Here is a 20,838-nt window from a genome sequence, read left to right on the forward strand (position 1 = left end):
GCACCCCTATAACTTTTTGTTTAAATTTTAAATTATATCAGTAACATACCAATGTTACCTTTGTTTAAAAATAAAGGATAAAAACCTCAAAGTCCCCTTTCATCATCCCTTCTATTGGCCCCCCCTCTCGTTTTGATGACACCTTTCCAGTACCCTTTCTATACATTTCTTTCCTCTAGTGTATATACATACATACACCCATTTTCTTTTTACATAAATGACACCTCCTCGTTTTACAGGAGGAAACTAAGTGAAACCTTAAGGGGAGACATATGTTGACAGACTTACTGAAGGAAATAGTTTATTAAAACCTACCATGTGTCAGACTACACCCAGTGCTTTACTGGCACGAAGGGTTCTGGTATTTTACTTCTGTTGGATGGGTCGCTAAGCAACTAGTGTAGCGGTTGGGAAGCAGATGCGAAGGTCGTTTCAGTGCGATGATGTGGGCTTTGTATTTTGATGGGAGCTGCAGGAAACCTAGCAGAGGGCTATGGACCTGCAAAAAAAGAAAAAAAACTGTTATCGGCAGTTGGGTCTGTCAAAGCTTGTGAAGCTAAAACGCGAAGAGCCTACTTACTACCTGCCGAGCCCGAAGCTTCCTTCGGAAACCAGAAACCGATATCGAGTCTGTGAGATTGGCCTTGGAGCTTAAACAGAGGAAGGCACCAGAGGTTGCGAAGAAGGACGCGACGGCAGGGAGCAACCAAACAACCAACCGCCAGAGAAGAAACCGTTCTTAGACCGGCATGGAAGTGCGCCTGCGCCGACCGCCGGAGGGGGGCGGGGCGGGACGTGAGGGGAGGAGCTTGGGGGCGGTCAATGAGCCTGCGCAAACTGCGCGGCGAGGTGGGGGAGGGCGGTCCGTGTGTGTCTGTGTTGTTGTTCCGCGGCGGCGGCGGCGGCGGTAAGATGGCTGCCCACGGGGGCTCCGCGGCGTCCTCGGCGCTGAAGGGGTTAATTCAGCAGTTCACCGCTATCACCGGTAAGAGACGCGGTTACCGGAAGGTGGAGAGTGGGGTCTGGAGCGGGCGGCCCGTCCACCCTCGGCTTCCCCTTACCTTCATGCATTCCTCCTTCGGGCTTTTCCCCATAGCTCGCGTCCTCCCTCCTGAGGAAGAGCGACGACGGCGTCGGGTCTCCGGTTCAGGCGGGAGACTGCCCTCCCCCCCACCACGTATCCCAAACCCTGGTTCTCGGTCTTCTCGTAGTGTGGAGGGGGACCCCCCCGCTTCTGTCAGCTCAGACCCCGGGAATGGGCCGAGCCCTTTCGCCCCCGCCGGCCCAGGGACCTAGGGGCGGGAATGGTGGGGGGCCGCACCCGGGCCACCGCCCTCCTCCTTCATCGTCATCTCTTCTCTGTGCAGCCCTGGGGTGCCGTGCATCCCCTCACCTCCTTTTTCCTTTCTTCTTTGGCCAGGTCATTCTCCGCCGTCCCTGGCCTGCCCTTCCCTTTTCTGGGCCCCTTGGAGCCATCGCCGTGGCCCTGGCTTGTTGGGGCCCTCCCGCTTTAACCGTGAGGCTGGTGGGTTCGGCAGCGCCTTCACGGATCCCGTGGGATAGGCCGCCAGAAAGGGGTGTGTGTGTTGAGGAGTACCTTCAAGACAGATGTTTTAAGATTAGAATGAGGAGGAACCCCCCCCCCCCCATACACACACACACACAAACCTTAATAGAGAAGGCCTGGAGGAATCCTGGGTGGCGTTTCCCACCTCCCCATAATAAAATCATGAAGACAGACCATGGCGCCGGGGCCTCTAGCCGATAAAACAGGGATGGCGGCAGAAACTTCTTTGAGAGAAAATCAGTTTCTGGATGTCAGTATCCCCCAAACCCTTGGTTTTTATTTTCCTTTGGTCCTCTGCGAAGGGCACACGCAGAACCTCTAACCGTCTGGAGGAAAGGCCCTAAGCCATTCTATGAATTCTCTGACTTCTCTCTGATGGTACTGAACTTTTTTTGCATGAGTTATTAGAGGGCGGAGCAAATGATGAAGTTCTCTGTGGAGTGATTTGAGAGAAGAGTACTCCATGTGCCTGAGTGTAATTTTGCCGTTCTAGTTTGTCATTTTGGAAGGAGGTCAGAATGTTAGTTCCCTCCCTTAACAGATCTATACTTTTTCCTGGTAATTTGTTAGATGCAGAGAACGTTTCCACTACTAAAGTACGTAGAATTTGACGTGCAAGACCTGGTTAAGTAAATTTTTTTTTATTGTTTTAACTACTGCAGGTTGTATACAGGTTGCCATTTTATAATGAAAGCTAGTTTTATTTTTTGCTCAGCAATAATAACTAGGTGTTTGATGCATTATCTGGCTTGTGGGCATGAAACATCACAAAACATAACATCAAAGTTGATAAAGTAAAATTTGTAATCAAATTGAGATGAGTGGAATAACTTTTCTTAATGTTTTTAAACTTTTGTGATTGGACTTTTATATTAAAGATGTAATGCATTTCCCAATGGCTAAGCAGATCATTGTTATTGGGAAAATTAGAAATTATTGTGTATACAAGTTAATATTGCATTATGTTTATATAGAAAAATCTTTGTAGTGAATCAGATATTGAAATATTTATCATAATTAATCTTGATTCAGATTTTTTAGAAGTGGTTTAAGATGATATCTGTTTAATTTTAGTTTTTTCTGCTAATTACCACCCCTGCAGCAACTCATATTGTTTCAATCTCACATTATTTCTTCTAGTGCAACATTTTTGTTAGACATAGAGAAAAACCCAGTGCGGTAAGATGAAGTGACTCACTTAATTGCTTTAAATCTGTTTCTGTCTGCTAGTCTACATGGCTTGTTTCTTGGATACAGGCCTTTCTATTTCTGAGTCAAGTTGGAGACCCTCAGTAGAACAAAGTATTTGGAATTCTGCAAAAGAAAAAATACTTTAGATTGTTTTTAATGTATTATGAACTTCTATTAATAATTTTTGGGATTTTTTTTTTTTTTTAACAAGATAGCAATTAACTTTTAGAAACATGATTGACCCCATTAGTCTTTTTCACATATCTTAAAAAGAAATTTTGGTGTTCTATCTGCATATATTTTACATTGTATTTATGATAAAAGGGTATTTGATAATTATTCATTGCTAGGTGAATTAAACTGAATTTAAGAACTTATGCTCCTATTTCAGAAAGGTTTTACTTACCTGGAAGCTCAACATTCTGGTAAAAGCAATGCATTTTCAAAAATGTAAGTCTTACCTTTTTGGTGGCATTTAGAAATGGAACAGAAAATTGAAAGAGTTTTAAGTCTTATTTCTCACTAACTAGAACAAATCTCACTCTGTATATGACACATGAGTATGAAGTAAGGACTATGATTTTTTAAATTATTAAAAAGATATCACATGAAATAATTTTGAAACAAGGAAAAACTAATCCACTTTCACAACAATATTTTACATTTTATCTTCCAATTCTTGTTTATATACTTTTATTTTTAATATTTTTTCTTATTTTTACATCGTGGATCATAGCATATATAATTTAGAATCCTGAAATTTTCAGTTAACATTGTATCATAAACATTTTTTTTCATAATCAAACTCTTTTGATAAGCAAGTAGCCAAGGAAAATGATGCTGTTTGAAGTAATCACATTGAGAACATGTATATTAATACCTCTACAACTTATGTTAGACTCATTTGAAGTTATTTAGTAAACCAGTCCTGTTATAGTCTGCTACATTTTACAGTATTACTCAGTTTGCTTTCCCTGGTTATTCATCATACATGGCTTTGAATGACTGCTGACTGCTTTTAAAAGTCATGTCAATTCCCCTAATATGAGGAAAGAATGTGCTGCTGGATCTGAAAGTAATTCTAAAAGTACAATTTTTGAAAATGTTTTGAACCATGGCATTACCCATTAACAGCAATTGGGCTTCCATCCATCCACACCTACACAAAATACACAGATGTAATCAGAATAATTTTTTTTATTCACTGACTTGAGTGACTCTGTGTAGGTTACTTAATCTCAGTGTAGTTCAATTTAATTAGCATCCAAATATGCTTCTGCTCAGTACTGGGCCTGTTATAAATACTGGGAAAAACACTGTAAGAGAGACATAGTTCCAGATATCATAAAGCTCATAGTCAAATAGGCAATGATGACACTGATGAGTAAAGCTCGTAATGCTGTGGGTGGTTCTGAATGTTGGGGGGATGCCCAAACTTCTACCTTCTGAGTGGTTCCAAAATTGTCTTGTATTTCTCCTAATTGTCACCGATGTCCTGTCTTAGTCTTCAAGTGCTGGAGATCCCTTCAAGCTTTGAAGATCTGGGTCCAGAATTGTGAGTCATATCCAGAGAAAGGCACAAGAATAATTCTTGAGAAAAAGGATATATAGATGATACAAAATAGGTAAAAATAAACAGGCAATTAAAAGGTAAGGACAGACAATGTGAGGGAATAGAAAGGAGAGGCTGAGAAGAATACAGGAGTTTGCTAGTATAGAATTCTAAAGCTTTATGCATAGTAGGCATTCACATACTTAATGAAATTATAGAATCTCGGTTGTGTAGAAGAGACCTTAGTTTAATATTTCTCTCAAGTTGTTGAATGAATGCATATTTGTTACAGAAATTAGTGTGGTATTTGGCTTTGTGACCAATTTCCATCCATAGTCTTTTCTACAATACATTTCTCTTGGGCTAGCATTAAAATATTTTTAAGTTTTCTGGCAGGAAAAGTAGTCGGTTGCAAGTGTTATAGATATATCAAAAGAAAACTATATCAAAGAATTATTTCAAAAGGTGATAATGACTTTTGAACAGAAATTTAGGGAAGTAGTTTTTTTTGAGTTGTGAATGAAATCTTACCAATAAAATCAGTACTTATTGATAAACTACTGTGTGCCAGGCACTGTTCAGATCATGGGGATACTACGATGAAAAAGACATGGTGTATTTGTACAAAAAGCTTAAAAGTTACCAGGAATACAGACACATACATAGGTATTGTAATACAGTGGGAAAATAGAAAGGAGCTATTACGGAGCACAAAAGAGGAAGATCAAGAAAAACTTCCCAGGAGAAGTAATTTCTTAGCTAAAACCTAAAGGAGAGGTGTTTCTAGCAGGAGGAATGTTTGTAAAGGCCTGGAGGAGACAGGGACTTACACACATACAGAGACAAGAAAGCAGAGACAATAGGTTTAGGGAATTGATAAATCCAGATAAATAGAGCCTAGCTAGTGGAAGATGCACTAAATGGAACTGAAGAGATTAAGTGGGTGCCAGATTAGGAAGGACCTTGTTAAACCATGGTAAGGAACCTGGCTTTATTCTGAGTGTAATCAGTGAAGCTTTAATTAGGGGAGTGACATAATCAGATTTGGATTTTTTAGAAAGAGCTACTTGGCCATAGTGGAGAAGAGGAGTGGTAGGCACAGATCAGTAGAAGACTGTTGTGTTAGTCACGAAAGACACTAGTGTCTTGAAATAAGTTCGTGGCAGAGAAGTGGACTCTGAAAGATATGGGTAGAAGTCAGAGGAGTCAGAATGAAGCTTCGGATTTCTGTTTTGGACATCCAGATCCATCCTGCTGCTGTTTATGAAGGTTTGTTAGAGAAGTTGTTTGGGGAGAAAATAATTAGTTCAGTTTTAGGTTAGCTGCTGCCTGTGGGACTTCCAGTTGGAGCTGTTGAATAAGCAAATGACTATTTGGGTCTGGAAGGAGAAGTGACATTTGAGGAGTCATATTGATGGCAGTTGAAAGTATGAAAGTAGATGGCATCTTGCAGGGGAGAGTGTAGTGTGAGAAAATACTAGGTTCCAGGACACAAAGCTGAAGGAACACAGACATCTGACAGACTGCAAAGAGAAACCAAAGATGTAGAAGAAAAGCTAGGAGTGTGTGGTAGTACTTCCATCAGGAATGTGGTCATACCTCCAATATAAAGGCACTTCAGGGACCAGGAATTACTGAATATGCATAGTTTTTTTTGTTGTTTTTTGTTTTTGGTTAGAGCTAGAAGGTATCTTAGTGGCCATCTTGACCCATTTCTGAGTAAATTAAATGAGAAATTGAAGGCCCAGAGAAGTAAAATATCTTAGGTCAGTACTTTTCAAACTTATTTGTAGGAAAGGACGTTTTTTTAAAAAAATTTCCAATCTTCACAGACCAGTACTGTTATAAAAAAACAATACAAATTAATTGCTTAAAAAATGAAATAAGAACAAATAGAAATGCAAGTCCAAATCTTTAAAATTAAGGTATAATTTGCGTACAATAAAATCGACCCTTTTTAGTTGTATACCTATGAGAGCTGAGAAGCGTATGCAATCATATAACCACATCGAGATGCGACAGTTTCTCATTCTCAAAAAATTCCTCCGGCCCCTTTGTAGTCAACCCTTCCCCCCACCTGTAACCTAATCTTTTTGTCTATTGATTTTCTTTTTCGGAATGTGATGTAAATGGGATCACAGTGTGTAGCCTTTGAGTCTGACTTTTTTTACTTAGCATACTGCGTTTGAAATTCATTCATGTTGTTGTGGTATGAGTAGTTCCTTTTTATCGGGGAATAGTATACCATTGTGCGGATATACTACACTTTGTTTATCCATGCATTAAATGAATGGCAAATAATTGTGTTGTTTCTAGTTTGGGGAATTATAAATAAAGCTGCTAAAAAAACACTAGTGTACAAGTGTGTGAATGTTTTATTTCCCTTTGGATAAATACGTAGGAGTGGGATTATAGGATCATATAAATGTATAACTTTAAGAAATTGCCAAACTGTTTTTCATTTTCTATTCCCATCACCAATTTGTGAGAGTTCCAGTTGCCCATTGGTATTTTTAATTTTAATAGGTGTGTAATGATATGGTATTGTGACTAATTTGCATTTGCCTAGTGACTAATGATATTGGTCATTTTATCATATGATAATTTGCCATCCATAAATCTTTCAGCCCCAACTTTTAATTATTAGATTCAACAGACATACAGTTACTCTATTGAATTGCTATTAAGTGTCTAAGTGCTTCCACTGGCATTTCTGTCTTGTCACTGGCTAGTGATAGATGGCTGGTCTGCCCTGGACCCCAGGTAGTGGTGGAACAAGGACTAGAAGTCTGGTGTCTGCTCCCAGGCCCATGTGTTTTCCTCCAGGTTACTGCCTGCCTCACTAGAGGCTCCTTTTGCTGAGTCAACACAAATTAGCTTTGTTTAACCAATCATTTCATTTCCCTAACGTAATCATTTCGTTCTTCTCGTACTTACTAAATTTATTTTTCTGTGTATAAGGGTTTTTATTTTATATTATGTTTTCTATTCCTGAATGGTAAGAAACTCCAAGATGAAAGAGAGAGGCTGATGAGGAGGCTAAACTTTCACTTTATTTCTTACAGCTCTCACCCACTCCCATTTCCTTGATGGATTCTCTAGCTTACTGTGTTATCCTTTCTGGGGGAAATGTGGAACCAAAAAGCAACCTCTTTGTGTGTCTATCATTTCTGTGCTCTATCACTCGTGGGCAAGAAGGGATCTGTAGAGGGACCTACCTTCCTTCTTCCCTTCCCCTCTCCTCCCTTCCCTTCCCTTCCTTTCCCTTCCCTTCCTTTCCCTTCACTTCCTTTGTCTTCCGCTCCCTCTTACTCCCCACCCTCCCTCTCTCTTTCATTCCCTTCCTTCCACCTTCTCTTTTTTTCCCTCTCTTCCTCCCTCCCTTGTGACTCCCATACTTTGGTTCCTTGACAGTAGTGAAGAGACTGTCCTTTGGCACTGAAAGTAGTGTAGCGACCAGACATAAGGGACTGTTAAGTCTTGATTCTTTCTCCTAGCTGTGGTGGAGACGTGGACTACATTACAGGTTTGGGGCTATTTCCTATATTGTCATTTAATGGAGAGAGAGAGAGTGAATTAAGAGGCAGCAGCAAGGAAATGGCCACTGATAAATTGTGTGCCACAAGCTGGGTTAAATAATGCTATTTGGTGCCATTAGCAAGCTTAAAGCAGATGGAAGGAAGAAAAGATAAGGGATAAATCAAAAGAGTGCATATGGTGAGACACAGGACTCCGGCCCTAGATTATGGATTGAATGTTTATGTGTCTTCCCCTGCTCCAAATTCACATGTTGAAATCCTAACCCCCAATGTGAAGATATCAGGGTGTGGGGGCCTTTGGGAAGTTAATTAGGTCATGAGGGTAGAGCCCTCAGGAATGGGATTAATGTTGTTAAAAAAGAGACCCCAGAGAATTCTCTTGTCCCTTATGCCCTGTGAGGACACAGTGAAAAAAATGGCTGTCTGAAGCAGAAAGCAGGTCTGTACCATACACCAAATCTGGAGTCTTTATCTTGGACTTCCCAGTCTCCAGGACTGTGAAAAATAAATGTTTGTTTTGTTTAAACCACCCAGCCTATGGTATTTTTATTATAGTGGTCTGAACAAACTAAGAACACTGAGTTAGACTAAGCAGGCCTTCTACCACAAATATTGGCACCTCAAAATAAACCCATTTAAACAAGGTTACAGATAGTTTAAATCTGCAAACTTGTTTTATTAGCCCTGTCTATAAAAAGGTATGTTCTTTATTCTGAATATAATAAGATAGAAGTTTAAATTTGTTCAGCAGACCCATCAAAAATTGTTATTACCTCTTAGTATATAGGTGAAACCTGTAACCATCACTCTTCCTTCTCCCTGTATCGTTTAGCCCTCCTTACTTTTCTGTCGTCTCAGTTAACCTTCACTCCCTCATATTCCTGTTAAGCTCAGTGGGAATGTTATTGGCATTTTGGCTAGGACAGTTTGTTGTGTACGACTGTTCCATCCATTGCAGAAGATTTAGCACTTGTATTAGTTTCCTGTGGCTGCTTTAACAAATTACCTCAAACTGCATGGCTTAACACATATTTATTCTCTCACAGTTCTGGAGGCCGGAAGTCTATAATGAAGGTGTGAGCAGTCTTTGGGGGAGGGAGGATTTTTCGACCTACTACAGCACCCCTAGCTTTTCTCCACTGAATGTCAGTAGTGCCCCCTCCCCTCAAGTCATGAAACACCAAAAATGGTCTCGCACATTACTGAATGTCTCTACTACTTCCCAACCCTAAGAGCCACTGGAATCTTTAATTATCTTTCACTTATCTTCTGTTTCTAAAATGTTACACTAAGTAAACTAAGAATGACTGATTTTACAAGCACAGATGATTCAGATAATTTGGCTTTATTTAAGAAAGTAAACGGTGTACTTTTGCTTATTGGGCCCCTTTTTAAAACTACCTTGTTTAATCTTGCCAGGATTTAGCATGAGCTTCCTTTTTAAAAAATCTATAGGTAGAGCTCCCTTTTCCCCCCCTTTTATTGAAAGCTCTTACAAGTCACTATGCTGACAAGCTCCAATGATGAAAGTTATCCTGTGTAATTGTCAGCAGAGATATGATAGTTCCATCTCCGGGATACGCTGCCTACAGCTTAGATTCTAGCATTAAGTGGTTAAGTGCGGATTGTAATAGATAGGATGGTAATTCTGGGCTTCCAGTGTTGACACCCTCTGCTCCCCAAAATATCACAGTTATTTATTGTAGCTTTATTTTTGTGTCTTAAAGTCATTCCCTGTATAATCCCTTTTAATAAATTCTATTTTAAGTTGTAGTTCAGTAGACCTATAGACCTTGAAAATTTTGGAATGCTTACCTGTATTTTTATTAGGTTTTCTACTGCCTCCGTGTATCAGCTCATGAGGCTTTTCCTCAGTCACACTGGAATGCTGTTTAGTTGTTACAAATTTTGGAGCAGATCCCTTTCATGTATTTTGTTTGTTTATTCATAGCATTCACCTTTTTTTCTAGAGTAATATTTTTTTGCTTTCTTCATTGTACTCCTTTTTTTCCATGAGTGTTTAACATGAGTGAAACACATGTTCAGAGCATCAGTGAGTGAGGGAAAGAAAACTGATGTCTTACTCTGCCTGTTTACTATCTGACGACACGTGGATCTCCATAAGCTGTATAAAAATCTCCCAGTATTTTTCATTTGTTATTGATTATAGCTTGAGTACCATATAACTGGAGACAGTCTTCTTAATAGCCAACTACTTGCCAGTAAGGACTTGTGCCAAGTTATTTAATGTGAATTTTGTTAATCCACACAAGCACTTCATGAAATTAATATCCCCATTTTATAACTGAGGAAACTAAGGGCTAGAGAAATTATTAACTAGCTCAAAGTCACCCAACTAGTGAATGATAAAACTAGGATTCAAACTCAGGATTATCTGAGTACTATCCAGGCTCTTGATGTCTATCCTATACTCCCTAGCTTGGGAACGGAAGGGAATATGAAGAATGTTTTATCTTCATTAATGAGTGTAGGAAAAATCCTCTTCATTAATGAGAGGAAAAATGTTGATACCTTCATTCCAGTGGTTTGGTGTCTATCCCCAGGGTACCCATGTCTTTGGTGCTCAAAGTATACCTGTCCCTGCCCGCCATGTGGCACTTCATGTAGGCCTTTCTTACCTCTCTCCCAAAAGGCTCTTGGGATGCTAAGGCTACTTATATCCCCTTTTTTCTGAACTAACTCCCATAATCTCTTATATCAACCCTCAGTTTATTGTTATTGGGTTTTAGGGGGAAGCAATATTATTGAATTAATTCACAGTGTGAAATAATTGATACATCCTTAACTCGTCAATAAGTTTATAGTTTTAAAAAGGGTTTTTTGTTTTTTTTAATTCAGTCTCTTAAGTGGTAGCATGTTAGGCAGCATAATAAAGTGAAAAAAATTTAGGTAGTTAGGAAAAGGCTTTTGGGACAGGCAGACCATATTGTTGACAGGCCAGCTTACCTGAGGAGTGGCTTAACAAGCTCCTGGTTTTCATAGCATCTTTTATTTTACTTCAGAACACACAAATTCTCTAAATGGTTCTCATGCCAGTGACGTTGGAGTTCTGATAATTGTAGGGTATTGGAAGGGAAGACAATAACTATTTGTATGCAGTGATCATTTTTATGTTGAATTTCCTTATGGACAAATCAAAAGAAGTGAAAGCAGCCAGCATTGGTTGCTATTAGGGCAGAAGGGAGTTTTGCTCCCCATCAGCCTGCTCTTTGCGCTCTTTGTGGTGCTTTAGTGCAATGTGAGCATCTAGAGGGACGAGAGCCAAAGTGGTATGAGCTCAGCCAGTTCATTCTCTGAAAGGAAAAATCAGTAGATGCATTGAGAAGCTAGTTTTAGGGTTTGTTCGGAGGCAAATGTAACAGTTCATGCATCTCTCTGCTGGACCAAGCTGCCAGAGTCGTCTACCTATAGGAGCCTTTTAGCTTTCAGAAGCTGCTGTTGTAGATAAGTAAATTAAAACAGTGGAGTACAATAGACTCTGAACTTTTAGGCTAGCATTTAATAAGTATAGTCAACACATTATAACTAGACACGGTGTAAAAATATTAGGAAAGCACTGAAACAAAGCCTCAGGTTTTATGAGAAATAATATGGCAGTGCCTGAGTCTTGAAATTCTTCATCAAATTTGTGTGCTGTTTTTGCCCAAAGAGTTTGCATTTAATTACCTAACATAAAGTTGATTATTGGGATATGTGAATTCCTCCTTTTGTTGTCCTTAAAAATAAAAGTTATTTTACCAGCAAAAATGGGTTTATTCGAGAATAGCAAAGACTTGCATTTTGGGACAAGCAAGCTATAGCAAAATAGGCAAGTCCAACAAACAAAGGAGAGGAAAGTTATTTCATGGAGAAAAAGGAAGTTGGGAGGGGTTGTTTTGAATGAAAGTCCATTGGAGAAAAGCAGTAAATGGTTCAGGGAGATGACAGTTCAAGGAAATGATGGTTTCTCATTACCAGAGTTGCTGTGGTAATCGATTTTTTTGTAGGAGATGCAATTTTCTGTTGGGGCCTATAATCCATTCTTTTTTGTTGAAGATTTCTTCGTTGGGGTTTGTCATTGACAATTCTTCTGTCATTGACAAGTAGTAGTACTGTGAGGGCTCCGCATTCTAGCCTCCCAATTCCATTTTAGTGAGGTTTCCCTTTATTTTTACACCCTCAAAAGTTGCATTCATTTTTGAGATTATAATGTTTTAAAGCATGTTTTCTAGTTGAGAATGTAAATTTGTACATTTACAGAACTTGAAAACTTTTGGTTCAGGTTGATCAAGAACTTAGAACTGGTCCAGTTCAGTGAGTTTTTAAAGTTTGCAAGATAGATAAAGTAGCAGAGACAATGATAGAGATTAAGACCATCATGGAAAAAGATATGAGTATATCTGTTCTTGTATCTACATCAGGGTGAGGAGGGGAAGGGTAAGGTCCAAAACTTAACAGAAAGGTGGGTATTTGGTGTGTCAGGAAGAAAAACAAGGGGACTGATTTGACTGATACCACTTCCATATCATGCAAAAGCATGGCATTATAAAGTACCACCAACTGATCTGCCTAGCTTACCATAGACCTGTGTGGCTGAAGGGACTAAGACGGAGGTGAGATGAGAGCAAAGGGATACAAAACAGGAGTGGTAAATAATGGCCGAATCTTGTATGCAGCTCAAGAGAGAGGAAAACTTTTGCAGTCATCAATGCAGAACTATTGAACAGGGGAGACAATCAAATTTGCATTATTTTCCAGTGTAGAAGATACATCAAAGGAGACATACCAAGAATGGAGAGATGTGACAGCTCATGTAAGACTATCGCAATGGACGTAGAGGACAGGTGGATAGGATTGATTAGATGGAAGCTGTAGGATTTGTTGGTTGACTGATGGGATGTTTATAGTTGAAGGAGAGAGAAAAGTTGGAGAAAGTTTCTCAAATTTTAATAACATATGAAGCCTTTTTAAAAGAAAAATCATTCCTGTCCTACGTAACTTAAATTACCATATATACCCAGATAAAAGGCAAACCCCAAATAAAAGACAATTCTATATTTGTCTAATTCCCCAAAAAGATTTTTGGCTAACATAAATATGTAAGTTTCCAGAGATTTAAGTGAAATGATCCGATACTTTTTTTGTAATATGTTTTTTACTGATTTAATATTAAATAATACTGTACAATAATGCTTTTTTCCATTTGTGTTTCATGAAAGAAGTTTGTTCAGTTTTTTTCAGTAGCATCATAGGTATATGTACCAGCTATCTGACAAAGCCATGGCTAATGTCATCTGACAGTTTTTTGGAGCATTTGATTTTCACTTTCCATTGTCTGAGATGTAGCACTTTTAAAAGTTGTAGATGATGCTCTCACTAGAAATTTTATCTTAAGTCCATTTATCCTAAGTACCCCATTTGCTGTTTGTAATTTCCAGTGTAACCATATTGCTTTATAAATAAAATTTAAAACATAAGTATATGCACACCGTGTAAAATTCAAAGGATGTAAATGAATTGTTTTGGCTGAAGCCTGGCCCTTTGTTCCCTGGTGTAATAACTGGTGAGCAGTTTATCAGACATTGATCACATGCAAGCAAACATGCTAGGTGTTGGGGATACCAAGACAATAACCAATCCTTGCATTCAAGAAGCTTCTCTTTTAGAGGAACCAGAAAGTAAACCAACATTTACCACTCAGTATATTCATGTATATTATAGAGTGTCAGAGGGATGGGCGTGGGGAGGTACTGTAGAGACTGTTTAACACACAAATTGATAGAGTAACATGTAGGGTGATTCTTGAGCATGCCTGAGCTGGATGAAGAGAGAGAGGAATGGGGAGGAGGGATATTGGAAGTGTGTAATTCAGTACAATTGAATTGTGTAGGACGGAGAAGAGGAGAGGCAAAGCCGGAGAGATAGGCTGAGGCCTGATCACAAAGGACTTTCCAGATCACAAGGACTTTGTAGGTGTCAGAGTCATTAAAGAATTTTAAACTGGGGTGTGATATAATGAGCCTTGTATTTTGGAACATAACCTCAGCAGCCAGGTGGAATATAGGCTGATGATCAGTTAGGGGCCTATTGTAAGAAGTATAAAGGGCTTGCTTTAAAGCCTTAGAGATAGGAGTAGAGAAAACACATGAGAGATACTAAGAGTAGAGTCAGCGCTTCCATTTCTGGCAGTAGGGCTAAACTAGAGAGAGATGGATAACCCTCCCGTTGAGAAAAAAATTCCTGAATAAAATGTGTATTTAAAAAAATCTTTGAGAATGTATCATTGAGATGGCAAGAAAGTAAGGAATACTCAGAGACTAAAAATGTGGCCTTCCTAAGGAGAGGAGTCTGAAAGAAGACCCCTGCCCCTTTATGAAGTTGAGCTTTATTGTTTCAACCTGGGTCGATGGGGAGTAGCGGGAGATAGCTTCACTGCGAATTTATAACAAGGGTCCTTACAGGGTCAGACTTCCCATGTGGTCTTATAAAACTTCAAGTCAGGAATGTATCTTGTTTGGTAGTCCCTGTTTGGTAGTGCCCACAGGTGCCTTACAAAATCTGTCAAATGATCATGTCCCCTTGTGAGGAATGTACCTTCAACCCAGGCTTCAAAAATCTACAGATTAAAATTCCAAGGCACACAAGATCTTAAGTCAAATAATCGCAAAAGACACAAAAACCATGGCACAGTAAGCAAGAGCCAGCAGGACCAAGACAATGACCCATAGAGACTGCAGAAAGTTTATATTTTGTCTTAGTAACTCCAGTAAGTTTGATTAATATTGAAATATGATCATGAAGTAAGGATCTCTGAAACATGACCAAGCAGATTAGGAAAAACCAAAAACAGAACTTCTAAGTTAAAAAACATTAACTGAAAGTAAAAGCTCAATGAACAGATAAAAAAGAGGTGAAGAGTTCTAATTGGAGTTCCAGACGTAAATAAGCGTGACTGGAGGAGTAAGGTAATTGTTAAATAGTAATGGCTGAGAATTTTTCAGAACTGATAAAAGATAACAGTTCTTATTTATGGTGGAAGTCCAGTGAATCCCAAGGAGAAGAAATAAAATCATCCCTGACAAATGAAAGTGAAACTGCAGAAGACCAAAGACAGAGAAGATCTTAAAAGGGACTAGAGAGAAACAACAACAGATTGGTATACAAATATTTTTCTTTGGCATCTGATTTCCTAACAGCAACAGAAGCCAGAGGACATTGGAATGCTGTCTTCAATGTACTGAGAGACCTTAGCTGTCAGCCTTAAAATAGAATATCTAATAAAACTATCTTTTAGGAATGACAGCAAAATAAAGACATTTTCGGATACACACACACCCACCCCCCACACTCAACCAACAGACCTCACTGAAGTAGATTATAAGGGACTTCATTCAGATAGAAGGAAAGTCATCATCCCAAATGGAAAGCCTGAGATGCTTTTTATTTTAGTTTTATTAGTTTCAGGTATACAATACAATGACTAGACATTTACACCTTTCCCAAAGTGACAACCCCCACAAGTCCACCACCCATCTGACACTGCACACAGCCACCACAGCACCATTGCATATTGCCCATGCTGCATCTCATATCCCATGAATGTGAATACATATATATTTTTAAATTTTTTAAATTTTTAAAAATTATAGTTGATATTCAGTATTATTTTATATTAGTTTCAGGTGTACAGCACAGTGGTTAGGCATTTATATAATTTATGAAGTGATCCGTTAAATCTAGCACCCATCTGACACCATATACATACAGTCTTTACAACATTATTGACTATATTCTCCGTACTGTACCTCACGTTCTGTATTGTAACTACCAATTTGTACTTCCTAATCCCTTTACCTGTCTCACCAGCCCTCCCAACCGCCTCCCATCTGAGATGCTTTTTAATGGCCACAAAATGTTTCATCAGATAGATTCTAGAATTCAGTCTCTATTATTGGACATTTATGTTGTTTCTAATTTTTTATATTAACTGAAGTTATACTAGATATGCATATGCTCATGTTTATGCATGTATTATTTTATGTAGAATAAATAATACGTTTTCTTTTGACTAGAAGCCCACCCATATTACTAGGTCAAAAAAGAAACGAGTATTTTTATGTTTCTTGATACATGTAAAATTATTTTCCTAAAGGGCTTTACCACTTTACATTGTATCTAACAGACTATGCTGGCTTTAGAAAATGAGTTTAAGTGTGTGATAGGGCACTTTTAAATGATGAAGACTGACATTTCTTACCAGGTTTTGACTTAGTTGTATCTTTGACAAAATGTTCTCACTTCTCTCCCACTGTTATGAAAAATGCTTTCTTTTTAATAGAAACAGAAATGCTAACGGAAATACATTCTTTCTAACAAAGTATTTCCAACTTTCTAGAACAGTAGTCTTTCATTTTTCTTTTTTTTTCTCTTCAGTTTATTAACAAATATATACTTGATCCATTTAAAGAAATGGCAAATAAATGCTTTATTTAGTTTTTGTTTTATTATGAAGGAAGACTACTATTTTAATGCTATTTTCTTTTCTAGCTCTGTATATTTCACTAATCAGCCAATATAGAAGTAAACAATTTTTTTTTAAAAAGTCATTTTTTTTTTTTTTTTTTTTTAGTTTGAAGAAAAAGTCATTCATTCTTAAAGGGAAAAGGTACTATTAATTTGGCAATTCTGTATACTAATAAGAACTGAATGTAAAAAGGTGTCCTTAAAACTTTTCTCCTGTCTTTTGCTTTTTCAGGTGCAAGTGAAAGTGTAGGGAAACATATGCTTGAAGCCTGCAACAATAATCTGGAGATGGCAGTCACAATGTTTTTGGACGGTGGAGGAATCGCTGAAGAGCCCAGTACCAGTTCAGCAAGTGTCTCCACTGTTAGACCACACACAGAGTATGAATTTATTATTTATTGTTACTTCCTGCCCAAATTGAGTAGTTGCATTTTTATCAGGTTAATTCTTTGTTTTTGAAAAAATTGTAAGTTGAAAGCATCTGAAAAAGTCAAGTAGAAATGTTTATTCTTACATGCTTTAATTCTGTAAAGCTTTGTCTTGCCTATTTAATCCTCAGAAGAACCCTGTGTGATGGCATTATCCACATTTTACAGATGAGGAAGTAGAGACATAGCCATTTTCCCAAGCTACACAGCAGTTAAGTAGGAGATACGGAATTAATGCCCAATAAAACTCATTTCCCAATTCTAGATTTTCCTACATTGCCCCAGGAAAGTTTTCAGTTGTCATAAAAAATTTTTAAAAAGATTTCTAGTCCTTTATACCTTAAATAGTTGCATGTAGTTGATCATTAGAAGCACTTTCAGCATATGGAACTGTACTATATAGAGAGAATAGTAATAAATGGTGAACAGATTTGGGTTTTTTGCCTTTTACATTTGATACCAATGAGAGTTTGAAATAAATACCTTTTGGGCAAAATTCCAATAGTCTTTGGAAAATATTAGAAATGAACACTACTCAAAGGAAAACCATTGATTTTTGAAACAAAATTAAGAAGATCCTTAAATAAGACTTTAATACTCGTAGCCCTTTCTAGTGGTTATAACATGAGATCCCCTTAAATACGAATAGGCAAGGCATGGATTTTATTTTTACTAAATTAGACTTAGATTTAAAAAGCCAAATAACATTCAGGACATGCCTCTTTTGTTGATCTAGTTCCAGATTCTAGAGTAATATTGTTTCCACATGAATCATGAACTTTAGAGATCATTATTAATATTTTACAAAGTTTTCTCCTATTACTACTACTGATTGAGATAATTTTATGTATATACTTAAATGTATATATGTATATATTAATGTATACTGTAAAGTGAGGTATAACAATAATGGAAAGATTTATTTAGGTAAAAGACATCTTTAAATTCTTAGTTTTCTTAAGGTAATAACCTATTTTCCCTTTGATGAAAAAGTATTACTAGAGCTTCCTCTTACAGATGCATTATCTATTCCTTCAGAATATTGAAATTCTGTGTGTAAGCAATAACTGATATCCAGTAGGAAAGAGTATTTAATGTATTAATAATTTTCAGTTACCCTTTATCTTTCAATCATTTGGCTTATTGTATATTTCTTTAACTAGCCGTTCTTTGATTACAGGATGTTAGTTCTTGATGAATGAGTATTTGTACTTTATTTCATGAAGTATGTTTTAGAGTTCCAACTCCTAGATATCAAAAACAGGGCCTTAAGCTCAGTTGTTATGATTAGAAACACCTGGATGGAAAACATTAGGCCTAACTTAAATTAACATTTATTATAAGCAGGAAGATAAATTTGGAATTTCCTATTGTGAACATTAATCAGCAGAATTTAACATTTGAGTTAAAACTATAAAATAAACTGATTTGTTTTGTTTTGTTTTGTTTTAAGATTTCATTGGGGAAGGGGAACAGGACTTTTTTTTTTTCCAAGTCAAGTTGTTGTCCTTTCAATCTTAGTTGTGGAGGGCACAGCTCAGCTCCAGGTCCAGTTGCCATTTCTAGTTGCAGGGGCACAGCCCACCATCCCTTGTGGGACTCAAGGAGTTGAACTGGCAATCTTGTGGTTGAGAGCCCACTGGCCCATGTGGGAATCGAACCGGCAGCCTTCGGAGTTAGGAGCACGGAGCTCTAACTGCCTGAGCCACCGGGCCGACCCCAATAAACTGATATTTAAAGGAACATACACCATTTTTACAGTATATCTAAATATTTATTTTTAATAGAAGAGATGGGTTATTAGTAAACCCTTTAGTGGTAAACTTTGAAGAGTTATAGGCTTTTAAAAGATGAGTAATTACTTTTTCTGTTGCATGTATTTTAGGCTCTATTTAATAATTAATACAGGGTAATACCTATGTTAGCCATCTTCATAACGAGCATAAAATTCATTGTATGTTTGTTTAAGCTTATTTTAATATATCTGTATGATTTAATTATTATTCGATGTAGTAGTAATGTCATATTGCTTTTATAAAGCCTGTAGTTTTTCAGTTAATTTTTCTGCCAATTTTTTTTTTAATTCCCTTTTTTTTTCTGAAAGAATTTAGGGTAGGCAACTTGAGAGGAAAGGGGAAATGCTTGTTATTTTTGTTTGTTCTCTTTCTTTATAAATCATGTGAGCTATCTGTGCCAGGTACTTTATTTCAGTTGATCTCTATATGGAAACTATCTAACAATCATTTATCACTATGGTTCCTAAAAGTCACTAAGTCTGGAAAAGAAAAAAAAAAGTCACTAAGCCTGGTGTTCATTTTATTTGTTAATTTGAATGGAATTAACAATAGTTACAGAGAGAACAGGTAGCAAAAAACAGTTTTCACTTTGATATTTTCCCACTTTTTTTGTTTTTTAATAGAGAAGAAGTTCGTGCCCCAATTCCTCAAAAGCAGGAAATATTGGTGGAACCAGAACCTTTGTTTGGTGGTAAGTTCACATTTCTTTAGTTTTGTTTGACTTTATTGTTGTCTTTAGGATTTTCATGAAGCTACCAAAAGATGTGAAGACTTGTTCAGAGATTGTAATTTCAGGTATAGGGTCAGTTCTTGTAATTCTGTACTCCTCTCAGGAATGTTGCACAGTTGGTTCTCTCTAAGGAGTGAACCAGATTAAAAAGTTGATGTTTGTTGCAGAAGGCCAAAAGGAGGAAAATTAGCAAAAAGAACTGCTGCCTTATAATGGAAACCAATCAATCTATTGTTAGATAAAAGACTCCCAATTGTTTTTCTTTTCTGGATACCTATGTAACTGCCACATTCTTACTGTCTAGATATGCCTTTTACTCTTTCTTAATTTCTAGACATACTGTTCCTATTTTGAACAAAGGAGAAAGTAATACCCAATCCATGCAAAAAAAACCTGATACCAATCTGAGTGCATAGAGAAGATGGTAGAAAATAGGACATTTAATCAGATTTAAAGAAAATTTATAGTTTTAAGATACACTTACTTACCTTTGTGAACCAAATATTTTAGGCATAATAGATGTAATAAAAAAAAGAAGACAAGGTAATAATCTGGTTAGGCAGACGAATGTATAGAAATGTATATTGTACATACTGAGAACAGCAGAGAAATAGGCTTATGAAAACTTTTGTAGGTAAATTAGACTAAAGAAGAATAAGTAAGTTGTAAGACAAGGATGACAAAAATTATATAAACCATATCTTTTAATTTGAAAAAGCACCTTAGTTAAGTGTGTTTTTAAGATTCATCTTTAACTTGGCAGCTTTGGAGTTTACTGTAGCAAGAAATAAAAGAATATACTGTCTAAATTTGGAAATAAAGATGGGGGATGAAAACTATAAGATCTGAGTATTGAAGTATAATATGTGCTTTCTAGACTGTTCGATTCAGCCAGTCATTGTGTTATTAACATACCAGAAGTAATAAAGCATTGTTCATATATTTTTGTTTTTAAACTTTTTTATTTATTTAAGTGTGTTTTTCCAGGACCCATCAGCTCTAAGTCAAATAGTTGTTTCAATCTAGTTGTGGAGGGCGCAGCTCACAGTGGCCCATGTGGGGATCGAACTGGCAACCTCGTTGTTAAGAGCACCATACTCTAACCAACTGAGCTAACTGGCCGCCTCCGTAATTTTTTAAATATGAACTTTATGATAGATTTGGAGCCAAGGCATAATACTCTTAGAAGCTTTGTCTTTTCTTTATTGCAAAGAAGAAGGCAGGATCTTTGAGTGGAGAAGACTACAGGAAATAGATTCTGTGCCCATTAACTGTTGAACCACAGGCAAAAGAGTTTCCACTTGAAACCCTGCTTTCCTCCTTTTACCTCTGGTTTGATATACATTATGGAGGGTGATGAAAATAACGTTATACAGTTAGGAAGTCAGTCCTGTCATTATGAGACCTTATTATAACTTAAGAAAGGTCTTTGAAGAATATTTTCTTCTTAGGATAGTATTGATTTAAAGAGTGATTCTCAAAGTGTGGTTGGGAGTCCCTGGTAACCCCTTT

The 20,838-nt window shown here is 37.4% G+C and overlaps 1 protein-coding gene and 2 long non-coding RNA genes across 6 annotated transcripts in view; 1 reads left to right on the forward strand and 2 right to left on the reverse strand.

Annotated features, from left to right (window-relative positions):
• LOC109443378 (uncharacterized) overlaps positions 1 to 770 on the reverse strand; it is a 23,089-nt gene extending 22,319 nt beyond the window's left edge. Inside the window, exons 1-2 of one of the 3 annotated variants that reach the window (XR_012495620.1) lie at positions 584 to 770; positions 316 to 499 (exon numbers count right to left, since the gene is read on the reverse strand). This is a non-coding gene — a long non-coding RNA (uncharacterized LOC109443378). Of the gene's footprint in view, positions 1 to 315; positions 500 to 580 lie in introns of all 3 variants that reach the window. The other 2 variants (XR_012495621.1, XR_002136668.2) reach the window with 2 other exon arrangements.
• Positions 770 to 20,838, forward strand: part of UBXN7 (UBX domain protein 7) — a 57,176-nt gene continuing 37,107 nt past the window's right edge. Inside the window, exons 1-3 of one of the 2 annotated variants that reach the window (XM_074330086.1) lie at positions 770 to 985; positions 16,605 to 16,752; positions 19,220 to 19,287. In XM_074330086.1, coding sequence (XP_074186187.1) covers positions 823 to 985; positions 16,605 to 16,752; positions 19,220 to 19,287 — 379 coding nt within the window. In that variant the 5' untranslated portion in view covers positions 770 to 822. The remainder of the gene's footprint in view (positions 986 to 16,604; positions 16,753 to 19,219; positions 19,288 to 20,838) is intronic. The other variant, XM_019723668.2, reaches the window with a different exon arrangement.
• LOC109443379 (uncharacterized) lies at positions 981 to 2,346 on the reverse strand. The gene is made up of 3 exons (XR_002136671.2): positions 1,669 to 2,346; positions 1,394 to 1,597; positions 981 to 1,111 (listed from the first exon to the last, which is right to left on the reverse strand). It is a non-coding gene; the product is annotated as an uncharacterized LOC109443379 (long non-coding RNA).

Source organism: Rhinolophus sinicus, linkage group LG01 (assembly GCF_036562045.2).
Source record: "Rhinolophus sinicus isolate RSC01 linkage group LG01, ASM3656204v1, whole genome shotgun sequence".
Classification (NCBI taxonomy): Eukaryota; Metazoa; Chordata; class Mammalia; order Chiroptera; family Rhinolophidae; genus Rhinolophus; species Rhinolophus sinicus.